Source organism: Schistocerca gregaria, chromosome 9 (assembly GCF_023897955.1).
Source record: "Schistocerca gregaria isolate iqSchGreg1 chromosome 9, iqSchGreg1.2, whole genome shotgun sequence".
Lineage (NCBI taxonomy): Eukaryota > Metazoa > Arthropoda > Insecta > Orthoptera > Acrididae > Schistocerca > Schistocerca gregaria.
This window is the reverse complement of record NC_064928.1, coordinates 183,001,414-183,021,385: the sequence shown is the minus strand read 5'-3', so window position 1 is coordinate 183,021,385 and position 19,972 is coordinate 183,001,414. Positions and strand designations below refer to the sequence as shown.

Sequence of the window (19,972 nt, the reverse complement as noted above, 5' to 3'; positions counted from 1 at the left end):
TAAGAGGTTCAGAGGGATGTAGGTTGCAGTAATTATTCAAAGATGAAGAAGCTTCCCCAGGATGGAGCAGTGTGGAGAGCTGCATCAAACCAGTCTTTGGACTGAAGAGAACAACAACATTTATTACTTTACTGTAGTTCTTTCATCTGATTGGTAACTTCCCTCTTAATATTTTTTTTTAAAGAGCCAATTAAATATCTTAACTACAACTATCTCAGAAGAAACATTATCCCTGTTTACAGATATTTTAATCATGTTCCCAAAAGTATATCTTAGTCATTGTTTTCACCCTGTAGTATAGTGTTATGTTGTATTTAGAAGACCTCGTTTCTTCCATTCCATGTGAAATAAACCACTTCCTCATTCTAGTACTTTTACACGCTTTTCCGTTTTGTAGCTTTCAAGAAGCTGACTTATGCATCATTATCTCACATATGTAATGTGTGCCATATTTTCTGTAGGTTGACGGTGTGTCACGTGCTGTAGGTTGTCCAGCCGGCCGATCAGAGCTAGTCGTGTATAGTGTAAGTGAAGGGAAGTTTACAGAGGTGTGTCAGCTGAAACTCCCGAAAAATGAAAGGACTGCAGCTGGGATTGTGACGTGCTTCTCAGCGGCGGGACCTAATAAGGTTTGCACTCTGTAGTATTATTTTATGACATTTGTTAAGGTGAAATGTTATAATTTCTCTGTGTGTATGTGTGTGGAGGGGCTAACCCCTCCCTCCTTTCTCCCTCCCCCCCCTCCCCCTCACACCCTCCCTCCACCCAGCCCTATGGCAAGGGGCTGGGATTGTTGGAATTGGGAGTGACATAGGGATGGAGTAGGATGTGGTGGGGGTTGGGTGCATGATGGAACACAACTGTAGCAGGGATGGTAAGGATCTCGGCTAGGATGTCCTTTGTTTCAGGCTATGATAATATGTAATCGAAGCTGTGACATATGATGTCATTCAGCTGTTCAGTCCACGTTGATATTTGGTGACTAAGGGGGTACTCTTTTGTGGCTAGTTTTTGAGGGTGTTGGGATGTTTTGTGCTGAGAGGGGAAATGCATGGGAGATCTGTTTGCGGACTAGGTCTGGGGAGTAGTGTGCACCTGCGAAGGACTTTGAGACCCCTCAGCATACTGGACAAGGGAATTCTTGTCACTCTAGATATTCTATCTCCTGATGGTCAGGCTGCATAGAAGCAATTTTTGGTGTGAAGGTGATGACAGCTGTCGAAATACAGGTGCTTTTGGTGGTTGGTGGGTTTAATGTGGACAGAGGTGTGGATGGAGCCATCAGAGAGGAGGAGATCAATGTCAAGGAAGGTGGTATGCTGCATTGAGGAGGATCAGATGGAGTGAATGGGAGAGAAGGTGTTGAGTGAACCTGAACCAGACTAGGGGTTTGGCATTTTGGGAGGCTAGGAAGGTATCCTCTACCTGTCCCATAAACAGGTTGGCATAGGATGATGCAATGTCGGTGTCCATGGCAATGCCATGGGTTTGTTTGCATACCTTCCATTCAGAGTGGTAGTTGTTGTGAGTTAGGATAAAGTTAGTAAGGTGTATGAGGAATGAGGTAGTGCTTTTCGTGTCTGAAGGCTGCTGGGAAAATTGGTGTTCAATAGCAGTAAGACCATGAACATGAGGAGTGTTGGCATTTAGGAAGGTGGCGTCACATGAGGAGTGTTGGCATTTAGGAAGGTGGCGTCAACACAGACGAGTAGGGATCGAGGACATAAAGGGCTGGAATCAGTGAAGGAACTGATTAGTATCTTTGATTTGGAACACCATGTTACGGGCTATTGTTTTGCGGTGTTATTCAATGACAGCCAAAATCCTTTCAAAAGTGTGAGCACAATAACAAGCCACAATGGGGCATCGAGGATTTTTGGGTTTATGGATTTTGGGAAGTATGTAGAAGGTGGGTAGGCAGAGTGCCATAGGGGTGAGGAGGGAAATGGATTCAGGGGAGAGGTTCTGGGAAGGGTCCAAGGCTTTGAGCATGGATTTGAGGTTGTGTTGGACTTTTGGGATGGGAGTCAGATAATTGGCAGAGGCCTTCTGCCAGGTAGTCACTGCAGTTCACAACAGTGACTACCTCTGTCTGCAGGTTGGATGGTTAGGTCAAGATTTGTTTTGCAGTTTTTTATTGCTATTCTTTCTTTCTTCTTCTGAAAGGTTGGTGTTCTGAGGGAGGGACCTGGGGAAGGATGGTGAGGCCAAGCTGAAAATAAGGAATTCCTGGAAGGTGACCAGCAGGTAGCTACATGGGAGGGTCATGGTTGGCTGGTGATATGAACCGGATAAGACAAATTTCAGTGTCGGGATTAGATTGGGTTCGGTAGGAGGGATTGGTGGCAAAGAAGTGTTTCCATTGCAGGAATCAGGTGAAGGAGAGCAGGTCTTTGACAAGTCCAGTGTGGTTAAATTTGAGTGTAGGGCGAAAGATGAGGCTTTTGGATAGGACTGAAATTTTTGTGAGGCTGAGAGTTTTGGTGAAAAGGTTAACAACAGTATTAAGGAAATGTTTCGGCTGTGTGTTTGGGGGAGTGTTGGTAGGGAGTTTTCGGAATGTGACAAGCTGAAAAGGTCAGCTAGGTAGGGTTTTAGGTGCTGTGAGAGATGGACTGGGAAGGTCACTGTGTGTGTGTGGTAAGGGTTGGACAGTGGTGCCCAAAGGTGGCAGTAGGATGTTATTAGCAGGTTGGATAACTTATGGTGATTGTCTGGAATGCTCCTCCAGATGCTGGAGGGCAAGAGACTCAGTTTCAGAGGTGTGATGTATGTAGTAGACGTTGTACTGTAGCAGTATCTTGCAAAGGGAGCAGAGGTGGTTCTGGGATGCATTTGCCATGGAGATATGTTTTTGCAGTACCAGGTTTGTGAGGGCAGGTACTGGCAGAATCTGAAAAGGTGAAGGTTATTGTGAAAGGAAGGGTGGTATCCAGAGAAAGGAAATTTTTATGGTTAAGTCATTGGGGGATTCCATGCTTCAAGCCGCATGTAAGTAATTGGGTGTGGGACTGGGTTTTAGCCAGGGAAAGGGAAACTTTCATGAACTGTGAAGACCATACAGTAAACGTGAGCAAAGCAGCAGCTACTAAGCTAGTAATATATGTGTAAATGCACATGACACAGTAATAATTGTGGACGAGAGCCCTTACAGAAATGAAATGTATCCCTTAACACTTTGGCGACCGAACCCTAGGATAGGTCGGGCCACAGAACTGGTTCGAAATGACTGCACCTGAGTATAGGTCAGGCAGCTGTTGTACACCACTCACAGCCTATTAGCCATCCGGAAGCAGGCCGGGTACTGTGGTAGTGCTGCTGGGAACACCTGCCTGTATGTGCCTTCACTGCTGCCCCCCTCTGTGTTCTGGTTTTAGAAATACATCAAAAGAAACGGCAAGACACACACAGCAGCTTCTATGACACCCTGCACCATTGTGCATTGGTGTAGCTGTGAGTTTCAAATATTCTTGTTACTGTTTGCCATTTCTTGTTAATTTTTCTCTCAAATATGTCATGTTTTCTGAGTGAGAAAGAAATTTTAGAAGCCTTAGAAGAAGAATTGGACAATTCTGGTTCTGAGTGGGAAATGTCTGACTGTGAAGAGAATGAAGAGGATTCAGATACAGGCAAGGAGCTGGCTGGTGCAGATTTTCTTCAGTATTATTATTACGACTTATATTGCTCGTATTGCTTCAGTTAGCAGAAAATTATTTCTGTTCATCTCGTCTATCTTGCAGAGGAATCTGATGAGCCTGCATCTGTGCAGCTGGTGTTTACTGAACAAAGTACATCCTCTGCAACACAGGCATTGACTGCAACACAGCTGTCTGTACCTCCAACAAAGAGGCAATGAATTTCATGGAAAAAACCCACTGATGCCAAATTATGCTGGAAATTTGCTGATGATCAGCCTGCTGTGCCACAATTTGTAGAGAAAAGTGGAGTAATGGTAGCTGTTCATGAGAATTCCACTCCTCTCAATGTGTTTTCGATCTTTTTCCCTGATTCCATAATGAAAAACACAAAATCCGAAACAAACAGATATGCAATCTGTTTATGACAAATTCAAAGCAGCTTCCAGGGTAAAGCCTATTTATTGTAATTCATGAGTGGGAGTAAAGCTGCATGAAATGTATTTGTTTTTTGGTATATTCATACACACGTCGTGTGAAAAAACCAAAACTGACAGATTACTGGTCTACCAACATTTTTATTTCAACCCCTTTCCCTGATTCTGTTATGACCAGAAACAGATTCAAGGCAATATTATCAACCCTGCGTTTGAATGACAACGCAACTTACGTTCCGAAAAGTCAACCTCAGCATGACCCCATGCATAAAATCAAGCCAATCATGGTCTTATCTTACTAGAATCACAAAAATCATTTTACCCATCAGAAGACCTCACTATTGATGAAGGCATGTATGGTTTTTGTGGAAAAGTGGTATTTAGGGTTCACATAAAAAATGAACCTGACAAGTGTGGAATCAAGATGTTTATTGTGTGTGATTCCAAAACTAGTTATGTTCTTAGATTAGAGGTGTATGCTGGTAAAGGAACACAAGACAACTCCATAATACCTTTAGTTGAGAGGTTGGTAGCGGATTACCTGGGAAAATGCCACACTGTTTACACGGACAGATTTTATAGTTCACCAGCAGTATTCGATTTTTTTGTGGCAACATAAAATGAAAGCAGTAGGTACATGCATGACTAATTGGAAAGAACTACCAAACGAAATTGTTTCCAGAACATTGAAAATGTATGAGTTTGTGTCAATGAGGAGGAATCATCTGCTTTGTTTGAAGTGGAAAGACACAAGAGATGTACTATGCCTGTCCACTATGCACAAAATGACCTGCTCTGACACGTCTGTTCATACAAAGGAAGGTAGCAAAGTAAAATCAAAACCAGATCACATTCTTGACACTAATATTTACAAAACAGGGGTCTACATGTGCATCTACATCTACATCCATACTCTGCAAGCCACCTGACAGTGTGTGGCGGAGGGTACATTGAGAACCTCTATCGGTTATCCCTTCCATTCCAGGCTCGTATTGTTCGTGGAAAGATTGTTGGTATGCATCTGTGTGGGCTCCAATCTCTCTGATTTTATCCTCATAGTCTCTTTGCGAGATATGCATAGGAGGGAGCAATATACTGCTTGACTCCTCGGTGAAGGTATGTTCTCGAAACTTCAACAAAAGCCTGTACCGAGCTACTGAGCGTCTCTCTTGCAGTCTTCCACTGGAGTCTACCTATCATCTCTGTAACGCTTTCGCGATTACTAAATGATCCTGTAATGAAGCACGCTGCTCTCCGTTGGATCTTCTCTATCTCTTCTATCAACCCTATCTGGTACGGATCCCACACCGGTGAGCAGTATTTAAGCAGAGTTCGAACAAGTGTACTGTAACCTACTTCCTTTGTTTTCGGACTGCATTTCCTTAGGATTCTTCCAATGAATCTCAGTCTGGCATCTGCTTTACTGACAATTAATTTTATATGGTCATTCCATTTTAAATCATTCCTAATGCCTACTACCAGATAATTTTTGGAATTAACTGCTTCCAGTTGCTGACCTGCTATATGCAAATGATTTCTTACTATGCATTTAGGAGGAAACAGATGAAGTGGTGGAAGAAACTGTTCTTCCACATACTTACAATAGCTACAACAAATGTCTTATACTGGGAAACCAGGACTCCTGTTCAAAGACGGAGCTGCCGTTTTTCCACTTTTCTACTACAAATTGGTGAAGGACTGTTTCACAAAGCCACAACTTTGGCACTAGACAATGTTCCTAGTGAAACGCACAGCAACAGACTTCTAGGACGACACTTTGTAGAAAAAATTCCAGCCACTGAGAAGAAGAAGCGGCCAACTAGAGTGTGTAAAGTTTGCTCTGAGGGGGGGAAAAATTTTTGTGGTAAAGCAGGAAACCAGCTAGTGGTGTCCAGGCTGCAACATACCACTCTGCAGTCCAGAATGCTTCAGAATCTTCCACACTGAAGCTAATCACCTGTGAATTTACACAAAACTAAAAAATGCATTTTTTGTGAAACTGAAATCATACATTTTGTGTTTGTTGTTACTAATTTTGTCATCAACCAACGTAATTAAAATAAATGTTTAAAATAAACCTTAAAGGCTGTTCTTTCATAATGTTTTCTGTTTCAAGATATCTTAAATAGAAACGTGCCAGTGACATTTCAAAAAAGTGCTGGACCAAGAGTGTGTATAAGCTGCCGGTCCTCACAGCATTAATAAAAAAAAAAATTGGCATATACTTGGTTCCACTCCAATATTTGCAGGGTTCCAGTTCTGCATATTATTTTAGAACTCTAATTCCAAGTTTAGAAATTTGCTTCTTGTCTCACATTTTGGATTGCATTTCCAAATTAAGCTCGCTTTGTGCCTCTATTCTAGAACTTTGCTCAGTTACTAAAAGAAAGATGTGCATAAGGATATACACTTCTCTAGCACCCCCACACCTTATCTAGTGACTATTATGCAACCCAGTCTGTACTGAAAAGATGGTGGTGGTGGTGGTGGTGGTGGTGATGGTAGTGGTAGTAAGGATCAGCTGATTTATTTACATATGGATAACTTGTAGAAGGATATTGAACTTGTTATAATACCATAAATTACAAACAAACAAAAAATTCCTTCATAGCCATTTACATAGCTACTGGTCTAGTTCGACAAGAATAGAACAGGTAATCCGACATTGCCTTATAGTAGAAGCCATCCCAGTATTTGCCTGAAGTAATGTAGGAAAACAAAACCAGGATGGCCAAAGTCAAAGGAGGAATGCAAGACAGGAAGGGGGGGAGGAGGGGCTCACAAAGCATCCTCACATAAAACTGTGACGCTTTCCTCCAAAACATAAATGTGGATGCTATGGTTCAAAATGTGAAAATCAGTTACTACACTTTTCTCTCGTTTAATGGGAGATTGTCAAAAACCAAAAACCATTTACAAATTCTGAATTTCTGCTTACTGTCCTCCTTTCACTTTTTCTAGGTGGTGAGTTTGCACGAAGCTAATGTGATGCATCTTTGGGATATCCGACAGCCTAGTGACCCCTGCCACAGCTTGAAACCAATGGACAGACATGAAGAATGTGAGGGTAACTCTATACCAGTGGCTGTAGACTTTGACGTCAGTATGAAACGTGGTGTGTACACTGGAATGACAGACGCACTGGGCACATTCACAACAGATGGACAGACACTGAAACACTTCGAGGTACAGCACATTTACATTGCCCTAAAAGTTTTCATAATACATCAGTCTTGAGGAGCAGTGAATACTGTGATATGAAATGTATTCTACTTAAAACTGTATTACCAAATTTGCAATGCAAATAATAACAGTGAAAGGGTAGTGCAACAAATTCTTGGTTTAGATCCCATTTTGAATCGTGATTAATTAACATTCTTATATTATTCTCTTTCAAATAATTGTTGTGACTCACAATTGACTTTTATTACTGATGTAGGCATAAACATGTGTCTTGAGATAATACTGGGCTTATTCTGAAAAACTAAAGGCTTTACAAGGGTTTTCATTATAATTTGTTATTGATATTTTTATCTTGAATCTTCATTTGCGACATGTGCAGTATAGTACTCAGAGGTCCTCCCTGACACTATGTGTAGAATTTGTGGCTTCGTGCAACACCAACTGTGATGTAGGGACATCTGCTGAGAGACTCTGACCACAGAATTTTACCCGAGGAGTACCTCAAACAAATAATAAAATACCAAACAAGTATTTGAACATAAAGCATGGTATAATGTAAATAAAAATGACATGTTTTTGTAATATTTAATCACCATACAAATTATAATAAAATTTGTTGTAGCAGGGTGTGAAAACCGGGAAAAACCTAGGAATTTTTCATTGTTTCAGTTTTTGGTTACATTTTTGTAACTTTGACTAGTAAGAACCAATACTCTAACAAAGAATATTACTGTATCTCGCTACTGTAGAATAATACTGCAGCAATAAAACACGAACGAGAGAAAAAAACGAAAGTAAAACCTAAGTGCCACAGGAAATGTGCAATACACAGGAATAAAACACTGTGCTCATACAAGTATCTGCCAACAGCAAAATGTGTCAAAGGCTTTAGGAAGACTATACAATGTTTCATAACAACAAATTGCCTCCAATGAGCGTGACGTCACAACTGTTTACATTAGATTCGTTTGAGCGGTTGCGAGTGAGCTTATGCGCATGTGCAGTTGAGTCACGTATGAGTAGTACCTTCTCCCACTTCTGGCTACAGAAGTGTGGCAGTTAGCTGTCAAAGCAATAGCAGCAAGCAGCCAGATGCTATCCGCAAAAATTTTAATGGTGCACTTAAGCTGGCAGATTCACGTATGCACAATAGGCCCAGAACTAGGGGGCGGGGTCACACCGGAATGTCTGTCTGTCCCGGGCGGCTGTTTCGGAGGGGTGGGGGGGCACAAAATTCATATTATTGAGGAAAAAGCCCTTGTTTCATAAAGCGCATGTTGGTCTATCGGTTACTCATATGATTTTGAACGCATTCCTGTTGGTTTTTGAACATTTTTGATCAAGTTCTAAGTTGATTTCTGAATGAATCGTAAGTTTATTTTTGAATACGTGCATAGTGTATGTGATGTTTCCCCGTTGCATCCAGAAATAAACTTTCCTGCAGACAAAAGGGGACAGGTCAATACGAGCTGAGCGAATAAAGCCAAAAGGGTGAATGACAATCGCTGTTTATGTGGTTGACTGGGTTTCCAAATGATCAGCGTTGTTATAATTACTAGCAAATTCCATAGATTCGGACTAACAGAGTGAGAATAAATGACTAACAGCAATAACAGGCAACTAAGATTACATTTACATCTACATCTACATCTACATACATACTCCGCAATCCACCATACGGTGTGTGGCGGCGGGTACCTTGTACCACAACTAGCATCTTTTCTCCCTGTTCCAGTCCCAAACAGAATGAAGGAAAAATTACTGCCGATATGCCTCCGTACAAGCCCTAATCTCTTTTATCTTATCTTTGTAGTCTTTACGCGAAATATAAGTTGGTGGCAGTAAAATTGTATTGCAGTCAGCCTCAAATGCTGGTTCTCTAAATTTCCACAGTAGCGATTCACGAAAAGAATGCCTCCTTTCCTCTAGAGACTCCTACCCAAGTTCCTGAAGCATTTCCGTAACACTCACGTGATGATCAAACCTACCGGTAACAAATCTAGCAGCCCGCCTCTGAATTGCTTCTATGTCCTCCCTCAATCCTACCTGATAGGGATCCCAAACGCTCGAGCAGTACTCAAGAATAGGTCGTATTAGTGTTTTTATAACCAGTCTCCTTTACAGATGAACCACATCTTCCCAAAATTCTACCAATGAACCGAAGACGACTATCCGCCTTCCCCACAACTGCCATTACATGCGTGTCCCACTTCATATTGCTCTGCAATGTTACCCCCAAATATTTAATCGACGTGACTGTGTCAAGTGCTACATTAGTAATGGAGAATTCAAACATTATGGGATTCTTTTTCTTATTCATCTGCATTAATTTACATTTATCTATATTTAGAGTTAGCTACCATTCTTTACATCAATCACAAATCCTGTCCAAGTCATCTTGTATCCTCCTACAGTCACTCAACGACAACCCCTTCCCGTACACCACAGCATATTCAGCAAACAGCCGCACATTGCTATCCACCCTATCCAAAAGATCATTTATGTAGATAGAAAACAGCAGCGGACCTACCACGCTTTCCTGGGGCACCCCAGATGATATCATCACCTCCGATGAACACTCACCATCGAGGACAACGTACTGGGTTCTATTACTTAAGAAGTCTTCGAGCCACTCACATATTTGGGAACCAATTCCATATGCTCGTACCTTAGTTACGAGTCTGCAGTGGGGCACCGAGTCAAATGCTTTCCAGAAGTCAAGGAATATGGCATCTGTCTGATACCCTTCATCCATGGTTCATAAGATATCATGTGAAAAAAGGGCGAGTTGCGTTTCGCAGGAGCAATGCTTTCTAAAGCCGTGCTGATGCATGGACGGCAACTTCTCTGTCTTGAAGAAATTCATTATATTCGAACTGAGAATATGTTCGTGAGTCCCGCAACAAACCGATGTTAAGGATATTGGTCTGTAATTTTGACGATACGTCCTTCTACCCTTTATATACAGGTGTCACCTGCGCTTTTTTCCAGTCTCTCTGGACTTTTCGTTGGGCAAGAGATTCGCGATAAATGCAAGCAAATACATAGTGTCTTCTCCGTGTATCCAAGAAAATGAAATTTTGACAGAAAATTTTTGGCCAGACCGGTACACTACAAAGGGCCAGTTATACAGTCCCCAGCTAGCAGCCGCTAAAGTTTATTCTGGCAGTAGCTCGGGAAACGCGTTGTACGAACACTTAATAACACCTAACCGGAGAACAAATGCGGGATAACTAAACCGGTGATTGTGGCAGGGTTAGTGAAGTTAACCATTAACCAGAAAATAAATTTTGGCACTGGCAGGAATAGTTACAGAATTAGTGATGACAAGATTATTTGTTAGAATGAGGAAGAAGAAGAAACGGAGACTCTCACAAATTACAGAAGAATATGATGATTCCAAATTTATATATAAATTTCATACTACTACTTTTCGATCTCATGCTTCAGAAGGTAGAGAGTATGAACGAAATGTGAAACTATTTCCTAACATAAAACTTTTGTTTGTAGTAGGCCTAATAGGCATTTGATATTGGTACTTCGTGAATTATATTGTCTCGTGTTATAAAAATGACCATTTGTGGCTAAACAGTCTCATTTATTTGATGTGTGTAACAATTGCTGCAGTATTAGGCAGGCCTATTTTGTTTTATCTAGCAGACAGTGACAAAATACACGTAATCAGATCGGAAAACCACACCAGTCTTGGGTACTATTTGTATTAACAACTTTTCTGTGTTTTTTCATATAGCAAAATGTTGACGAACTTTGATGGCGTAATAGATTCTTTCCCAGAGAGGAAAGTACGCCATATGAAGATGTGGCAAGATTAGAGAGAAAAAAAAGCTAGGACTTAAGGATTGAAGAAATGTGTACTGTCTTGCTTGTCTCTTGTCTTTACTTGTTTTATGTATCCTATATATAATTTTATGTCACACAGAACAGCAAGTTATTAGACAATAGGCAGTAAAGACTGAAACTTTTCTGAAGAGTTATTGTCCACCTGGTTACAAATAACCCCATACACTACTAACTGAGAGAATTTTTAAAGAGGGGTAGGACGTCAAACCGGCCGAGTGGGACCAGGAGAGGCACCACAGGACATTTTAATTTCCACTGGCCTGAATATAGTTTGATGGCGCCCAGTACAAAATGTTACACATCTGAATTCCACAGACCAAAATACAGAGACGTACGATGGAAGGATTCTGTGAAGAGGTGTGGCACTGCACTTTGGCACACTTAAGACCAAATAACATGTCTTATGTTCCCTTGATCATATATGTTTTATGTATGAGACCCTTCAGAAAGATGTGCACTACAATATGAAGATATTTTTGAAAAGTCAATTCTTTTTTTTAATTTTTGGCGTCCTACCTCAAACGCTCGAGGGAGGGGGAGCTCCACTATCTAATATTGGCCTGGTTTGGAAATATCATAGATCCGGACATCCGGACCTGATGCACAGAGCAGTCTTAGTTGTAGTCGGAAGGTGGTAGTCTCCACGTGACCCGTGTTTACGTTAAGTGATTTTGCTGTTTCCTCTTCATTTATTGCTCTCACGTCAAATGAAAACAAAACGAATTTCTGTGGTCAGGAGCTATCAAGTGAATTAAAATTCATTCACATAATTACGGAAGGCTAAAATAAGTTATTGGTTTCAGATTTTATTTTGTTTCTGCCATTCTGACAGTCAAGCGTTAATCGACTTGCAGAACAATGAAGTTATCTTTGTTGGTTTGTTAAAGAAATTTGACTTTTATTAATCTTTCCTGCTGAGGCAGTCAATTTATTTGAAACACATTGTTTAATTCCACACTATTGCCTAATTTCAACTGTTTGCTACGGTTCTTCACGTTTTCATCTTCTAGCACGTATGGCATTATGCCGTAATAAGGAACCAAACATGAGATAATGCGGTACTGGCACTCCAAGAAAATTTACATCTGAATCTGGACATACCAATGTGCACTTTAAGCCGAATTACGCATTTTAGTAGGGTTAACAAAATTCCCATGCCCTTGGAGTATCCTCTAACGTCTTGTTTCTTTTATGACGTAATGTTTTATACGTACAAACATACGGGCGTCCTGTTTCATCATAGCTGCGCAAGTGTGGCGACGCCTGTCATCTGGCGCAACTGCTGAAACGAATCTATTTCTAACAGGTCACAGGAAAATATTCCGAATGTTTGTTGGAAAAGCTTTACTTTCAAGTAAAGTAAATTTCCTTTTACACAAGATGAACTCTGTCTGCCAATGTCCGATGAATTACTTAAATCACAGAGTGTTTGACTCTCATTCAAAATCCAAATCTTTGAGAACGACCATTTAGAATAATTTCGAGCCCAGAAGTTCAGACATTTATGTTGTTGTTTAAAATTTTACTGCCACATTTGTGTGATGCATCTTAAAGTGTAACATGCGCAAAAAAGATCAACATTTTGTGTGGAAGCTTACCTTCTCTTGCAGCTTATTAATCTTAGAGGCCAATATTATAGGCTACATGAAAGCTTTTCTTTTCTTTTAGCAACACTATGTATATTAATTTAAACCATTATATTTCCCTATGTGTGTGTCCACGCTACTTAACAGTGATGTTACTATTGGCTGACTACATCACGTGTCCTATGCTCTGTATATCCACTGTCATCGGCTGGCGAGATCGCTTGACGTGAGCTATGACTGGCTTACAAAAGCTCATCGCAATCTCAATCTCAATCCTTTGGAAAGTAACATGCGGTGTTTGATGGAACTCGAATTTATACTTTCGTAATACGAAATATGCAGTGTACATGTTGCTGCACATCATACATCTTTCCAAAACGTGTTTTTTCCCCCTGAGTTTCATTTTCTAAAGTACCGGGAAATTCTTCACCGGTGTATAAAACCACAACAACTGAAAGGATGGATAAGTTTTACAGTTCCAAGGAAAATTGTACTGTTACTTAACACAGAAAAAGTGTATTTTCATCTGGGAGAAAGTGTATTTTTAACCGGGAAATCCAAGAAAAATCCGGATAATTTTTTCCTTCGTCCATGTATACACCCTGTGTAGGCTTGTTTGCTCATTTAGAGGTGACTAAGGAAAAAAATATAAAAATTTTCTGAATAAGAAAGGAATGTAGCAATACAACTCACTTAGAAATGAAATGCACCGGAAACCCAAGAGTCTACAATGAAATCCCTGCAGGAAATATACGAAAAAGTCAAAAAAGGAATTCCAAAGGTTGAAACTAGATGTAGTAAATCAGTGAAATGAAATATATGGATGGGGTGGGAAGAAGGCAATGCCCTGAAGAACTGTGTTCAGTGGCACCAGAATATAATATGTGCATCCTGAAGGTAGCAGTGTTACTGATTCATTCACTATCGTCATCATCAGCTACCAGATGGTCCTCTGGAGGGTTGTTCATATGTCGTATGTGTTTCGCCCCCCCCCCCCCCCCCCTCCCCCTCTGGATATAATAATTGTGCTGAGTTTAGAGGTAATTGCAGCACTGCAGCATTCATTCTAGGGTACAACTATGTCCCACCACAGAGTAGATAATCCTGCTGAATAGCTTCAGCATTTGAATGAAGTTGCATTGTGGGCCTACTGGAAGTTTGACAGATGCGTCAACAGATTACTCCAGATGTTGGCAGCGTGTATTGGTGGACTGTCAATGCTTGCAGCAGTGGTCTGTGGAATGTTCCCACATCTGTACGCCGGAGTCAGGATGTCCTTGTTGTACAGACATGTATTAAGACTGACACATTGTTCGAGAGTAAGTGGCCGACTGATCATAATCTGGAGAAGAAATTTGGGCACGTGCTGCACTAGAGTCACAGAGGACCATTGGAACTGTGTATTGATGCAACTGTTCAGGCACTCTTTGCTGGCATTATTCATTTGGCCTGAATTTATTACACAGTCCTACACTGGTGAACTACCTGCCACACCATTTTCAGTAAAATGGCCTGTCCTTATGGTGTTGCATTTTTTACTGGCAGTGTATAAAAAAGGTAAAGAGATTTGCAGAATTTTTACATGATGCTCAGTAGCTTTAAAAAAGTAGTATCTTGCAGATTGGTTGCTTGGTGTAATGGGAAAGGCAAGGCGTTCATTTGTAGAAGGTTGTGGGTTCATACCTCGTGACATATTTTGATTATTTTTGTTTTTAAATTTTGATAAAAATGACTTTGAACATATTTTATTTAGTTAATTGGTTTAAATGTAATTTTTTAATTTTTGTTCCTTTGTTACATCATTTTAAACATAAGAATTTTTTCATTTGTTCTCTCTCTTATCCGTATAATTCTCTTTCCACTCAGAATTTTTGTGAAGCTGAATTTAATTATATTTATCTATTATGATATTCAAATGATTGAAAATGCCGATATGTCAGTTAAAACATCAAAGATGAAATAATCTATCTATATTGTGTGTGCAGTGATGTGAAAAATGTGTTTTTTGTTACAAGGTGTGCAATTTTTTTTTTGTGGGATCATCATACAAACATTTAAAACATAGCCTAAATTCCTATTGCACTATGAACAGAATAAGACAGATGAAGATTTAAATGAAAGAAGGAATAATAAGTGAAATGAAATTGAAGCAAAATGAGGAATAGAAATAATGAACGCAATAAGGTGGACAAAAAAATAGGATGATAAAATGAAAGAAATTGAGTTGAAATCTATACATAAAATTAATTAAATTCACATGAACAAAGATTCCAAACAGAAAAAGAATGAGAGGAAGCAAAATGAGAGCAAATGAAGATGTTGATATGATGATTAAAATGCTATAAGAAATGGATAGAAACATAAATTAAATTTAAATGACTTAATTGACTAAAAATAATATTCAAAGTAATTTTGATAAAAATGTAAAACCAAAGAAATTTAAAGTACCTGACAAGCTTCACACACACTATGTGTTGTACATGAAGGTCTTACACTACCTATTACACCATGCAACCAGTCTGTAAAATATTACTTCTTTAATACCTACATGGTTTATAAAACTTGATCCTACGACTCGGTATCTCTCCTTGTTAGATGTGTAATCTCCTTAAACACATAATCAGCAGCAGTAGCAAAATGTCTTGTTTCAGTCCTTTGCTGAGTAATGCTTTTCTTCTGCAGTATATAGTGTCATTGTTGAGGATAGGTGTGTAAAGTGTGTGTTTTCTTTGGCTTTTATCGTTCAGTCAGGAAAGTAACATTTGTTTGTTAAGATTAGCTAGTTTTTTTCCCTTCTGTGAGGCTTACACTTCAGTAACTGTCATAGTAAAGCCTAACTGAAAATGTTCAAATTTAAAATCAAATTAATTTTGTTACTGTTGACAGATGAAGCACCCACTGAAAATGACAAATAGAGGAGCGCTGAGTGTCGTCATACAGCGAGCAGAATTTGCGGCCACGAAAAGCAGAATCTTGGCCGTTGGTTGCTGTGATGGGACAGTGCGCGTGTACTCGTGGTCCACCGGCCGCCCACTTGGCATCTTGCCACATGGCGACGGCATATCTTCTGTGCAGGACGTCGCCTTCTCAGAGGGGCCCCTGGAGTCATTGAATTCGGAGAGCGTGATTGTCGCTGCAGGAGCCGATAGCTCCGTCTCATTCTGGAGTTCGGACTTCACGAGGAAGACCTAATGCTGCGTGATCATGTGGTGTCAAGAATTTTTTGATGCACCCCTCTTCTTAAAAATACGTTTGCCTGGATCTGCAAATGGGTGATATGATGACCTAGAGTGCGTCACCACACCAAGGGAGGTGATAAGGTTGTGAGCTCACTCATACCTGTCCATGGATATCCGTGTAGAATGCAAAGCCGTACCGTTTTAACAGAAGCGAGGATCACAGGTTGTAATGTGTCAGGTGTGGAATATAGAATACTCGTAGTGGACGGTTATGAAACTTCTGACTGTAGGACTCTGGCTGAGCTGCAGTTACATTTGAGACCAGTAACAGACAACTTATACGAGACTGGCAGGCAAATCTTACAGTGGACATACAGTGAATTGATTAACAGAATCCCAAAAAATGAGAGCATATGTCATAATGGTTGTAAGTTTACTATGGTCCTAGTATGGGCAACAAGTGAAATAAATAAATACATAATAATAACAATAATAATAACTATTATTTATTTAGCACCAAATAATTGCATGCAGTTGATAAAATAATAGAATTTCAAGACATGTATTGGTTTACTCATGCAAATGTTAGGTGTACGGTGTCAGGTATAACTGAAGAATATGGAATTTCATGTAGTATAACTTGCTACCTTTTACTTAAGCACAGTGTTCATTTATAGACAGTTCAGATATGCAACAGTGTCAGTAATGATATGTGTTAAAGCTTGTATTGACAAATTGTATATGACAAATTAACTTGTGCTGTGAGTATTTAATGAGGGATATTTTTTAAATTGTTTTTTTGAATTGTGATACATCACCAAATTTTTGGTTCAACTAATAAAAACAATCAGTGTAGAATGCAACAGGTGTTTACAAAAGGCGATTACAGTTGTTCCAATTAAGACTTCAAAAGTTCTTGGCTTGTGTTAGAGAGGCATTTGTTGAAGACCTTCGCAGCAAATGCGTTCATTCATTCGTTGACACTTCATGTTCTGTAAATCCAATTGGGTACGTCGGATGAGTCAAGTTGTACAGAGACAGGGTCTACTTGGAGCTGATATGTCTGGAGCAGCATTGACTTTTGAGAGTAAAAGTCTTTACCAGTGTGGATATTTGCTTCGCTATACATAATGCACAAGCCACCATATGGTATATGGCAGAGGGTACCTTGTACCACTATTAGTCATTTCTTTTTCTCTTCCACTCTCCAGTGGAACAAGGGAGAAACGATTGCCTACATGGTGTCTCAAACCTTCTGGGTCAAATTGAAACAGGTGATAGAATGTCCACAGCAGATTATATTAAAGTAGGGAATGAACTGTTGGAAATGAATATTTATTATGTTATGGACACACACAGCATATACCGCATAATTACATATAGCTCATAGTAACCGTTGTGAGTGATGACCACCAATCTCAGTGCACGGACGACAATGGCACATGATGATCTGCCACACTCTCGACAATACCTGGTGTCTGTTGTACCAGGAGGCAGGCAGCTTGGACCCTAGCAAGCAGGTCTCCCTCCATTTCTACGGTGTTTTGTACACCGACGTCTTGATGTAACCCTAGAGAGAAAAATCCAGAGGTGTGAGACCTGGCAGCTGTGCTGGCCACGGGAAAAGACCACCCCTTCAAGTCTGAATGATAAGTGTGCGTGTTGTTCAGGTGTTTGCTGATGTTAACATTGAAGTGGGCAGCTGCATCATTGTGTTGAAACCACATCCTTTTGGACAACAAAGGTAGCAGTCTCCGAGAACTGTAGCAGCATGTCTTGCAGGAAGATCAGTTAATGTGGTCCAAACGCTTTGAACAATTACTGTGAGTTATGTTTTTATGTGGTATGTACTGTGTTTGTCCATAAAAAATATATATTCATTTCTGACCATTGGTTACCTGTCTTAATATAGTAGGTCATGGATGGACTCGTTACCACATGTCCCAGTTTGACCCAAAAGCTTTGAGTCACCCTCCATATTTCTCCACATGAGTCCTAATTTTTGTTATCTTGTCCTTGCAATCTTAACTGAAATGAAATGTACGTAGGTTGGAAATAAATAGTGTTAACACCGCTGTGGGGACAATAAGGAATCAAATCTAATATTGTCGCTGATAGCACATGTTGTTGACATACCTACCTTACCTCCGAGCAAATGAACTCACCCGTGCCACGTCACCGGCATGCACACAGTCGAGAGAAACACAGTCACTTGGGAGCGAGCAGTCTAACATAATGGTCTCACTGTGTTTTCGTAACAGGAACAACGAAGTTGGATCAAGATTGAATGTGCCAGAGGTTGTACAGCACTGCAGTAGGTCTTAGAGAGGCATGTGGGGACTCGGGATTGCCATACAGGACAGTGGCACATTGGGTAAAAGCCTTCTACGGAGGTCAGCAAACTGTGGCAGACATGCATCAGGTTGGTCGTTCTAGTGTCTCTGAAGTACTGCATGCTTTTGCCACATTCATGGACAGTGATTGACACCATACGATTCATGAGCTCGCCTGTGAAACCGGATTAGCGCATATAACTGTGCTTCGCATCCTGAAGGAACGTCTGGTCATGTGAAAAATTGCATCATGATGGGTTCCACATGCCTTGATGGAAATGCAGAAATGGATGCATTAAGATGCTGCTCAGACACACTAGGAGTGCTATGAGTGCGAAGGAGAGGCTTTCTTACACCGTAGTGTAACACTGGACGAGATGTGGGCCACATAATATGAGCCAAAACTGAAATGCCAATCCAACGAATAGTGACATTATGGGTGCCGCAAAAGACCAAAGTGCGTCAGAGCCCCAGTATGGTGAAAGTTATGGTGATTCTCGTGTACAACTGTGATGGAGTTATCCTAACGCATTACGTTCCTCCACGACAGACCGTCAAAACACAGTATTACTGTTCGTTTTTGGAGCATCACCTGCGACCAGCTTTGCGAAAGAAGCAGCGACACTTTCTGTGCAACCCACCAATCATTTTGCATGACAATGCGCGGGCGCATACAGCACAAGCAGTAGCTGCTCTGTTTCGTCGAAGGGACTGGGAAATACTGTACCATCCACCATATGCCCCAGACTTAAGTCCTTGTGACTTTGATTTGATTCTGAAGATGAAGGAACCACTTCATGGCAGTCACTTTAGAACTGTTCCAGAGATTCGACAGGCAGTAGACCACGCCATTTGCACCATCAACAGAATAGGCTTTGCTAACGGTATACTGCACCTTCCACATCACTGGCAATGGGTTCTACACAATGCTGGTGAATACTTTGAAGGACAGTAACAGGTGCAAACATGTAACTCCTTTGTATCGGTTGTGAATAAATAGTGTGCCACTATTTAAGTTCTAACCATAATATGTTGGTGGGAGTGGAACTGTTGTGCAATCGGCCACAAATACTAGTTTGCTACTCATAAATTTCCTCATTAGCATGCAACAAAACGAATGTCATTTACTTCCTAGGGATTCCATTTGAGTTCACAAAGCATCTTGCAGTATTCCTTTGATTCGTTGTGATATTGAGGGTCAGTGTAAAATTTACTCGCGAGCTAAGATTTCGTATTATTCAGTTGCCAGTCTTGTTACTCCTTTACACTCACCAATATCTCTCAATCAGACTTTGTTTCTCAAAGTAGTACAATTACTGCTGGAAGTTAACAGTACAATGCAATGTCCAAATTCTTAAAATAAATACAATGCTTCTCATAAACATGTCAAATATTGTACTCTTATTTGCAATGACCATGCATAACAAAGTTTGCTTGTTATTTGGAACACCATAAGTACATTCTTCCCCGTGGGTCCGGGGGTTAGGATAAGCCTGAGATATCCCTGCCTGTCATAAGAGGTGACTAAAAGGTCTCTCTCACTTTCCAGCCCTGTAAGTTCAAGTCCCATTTTATGGTTTGACCTGCCACTTTCCAAATTCTACAGAAGTGCAGGCCATATAGGGAAGGACGCCTTATGTGGTGCATGAGTTATCCATAGTGCCCTCAGATTTGATCTCCTTAACCTCTTGTCATGGGTTTGCATCTCCACCTGCAATTCAACTATTTGGGCGAGGACACTTTCTGTGGTATGTCATC

The 19,972-nt window shown here is 40.5% G+C and overlaps 1 protein-coding gene across 1 annotated transcript in view; it reads left to right on the top strand.

Moving 5' to 3' along the window:
- The window catches only part of LOC126291760 (guanine nucleotide-binding protein subunit beta-like protein 1), a 61,272-nt gene extending 44,528 nt beyond the window's left edge, over nt 1-16,744 (top strand). Inside the window, exons 2-4 of the mRNA XM_049985441.1 lie at nt 462-629; nt 7,034-7,258; nt 15,589-16,744. Coding sequence (XP_049841398.1) covers nt 462-629; nt 7,034-7,258; nt 15,589-15,894 — 699 coding nt within the window. The 3' untranslated portion in view covers nt 15,895-16,744. The remainder of the gene's footprint in view (nt 1-461; nt 630-7,033; nt 7,259-15,588) is intronic.
- Nucleotides 16,745-19,972: the final 3,228 nt, after the last annotated feature.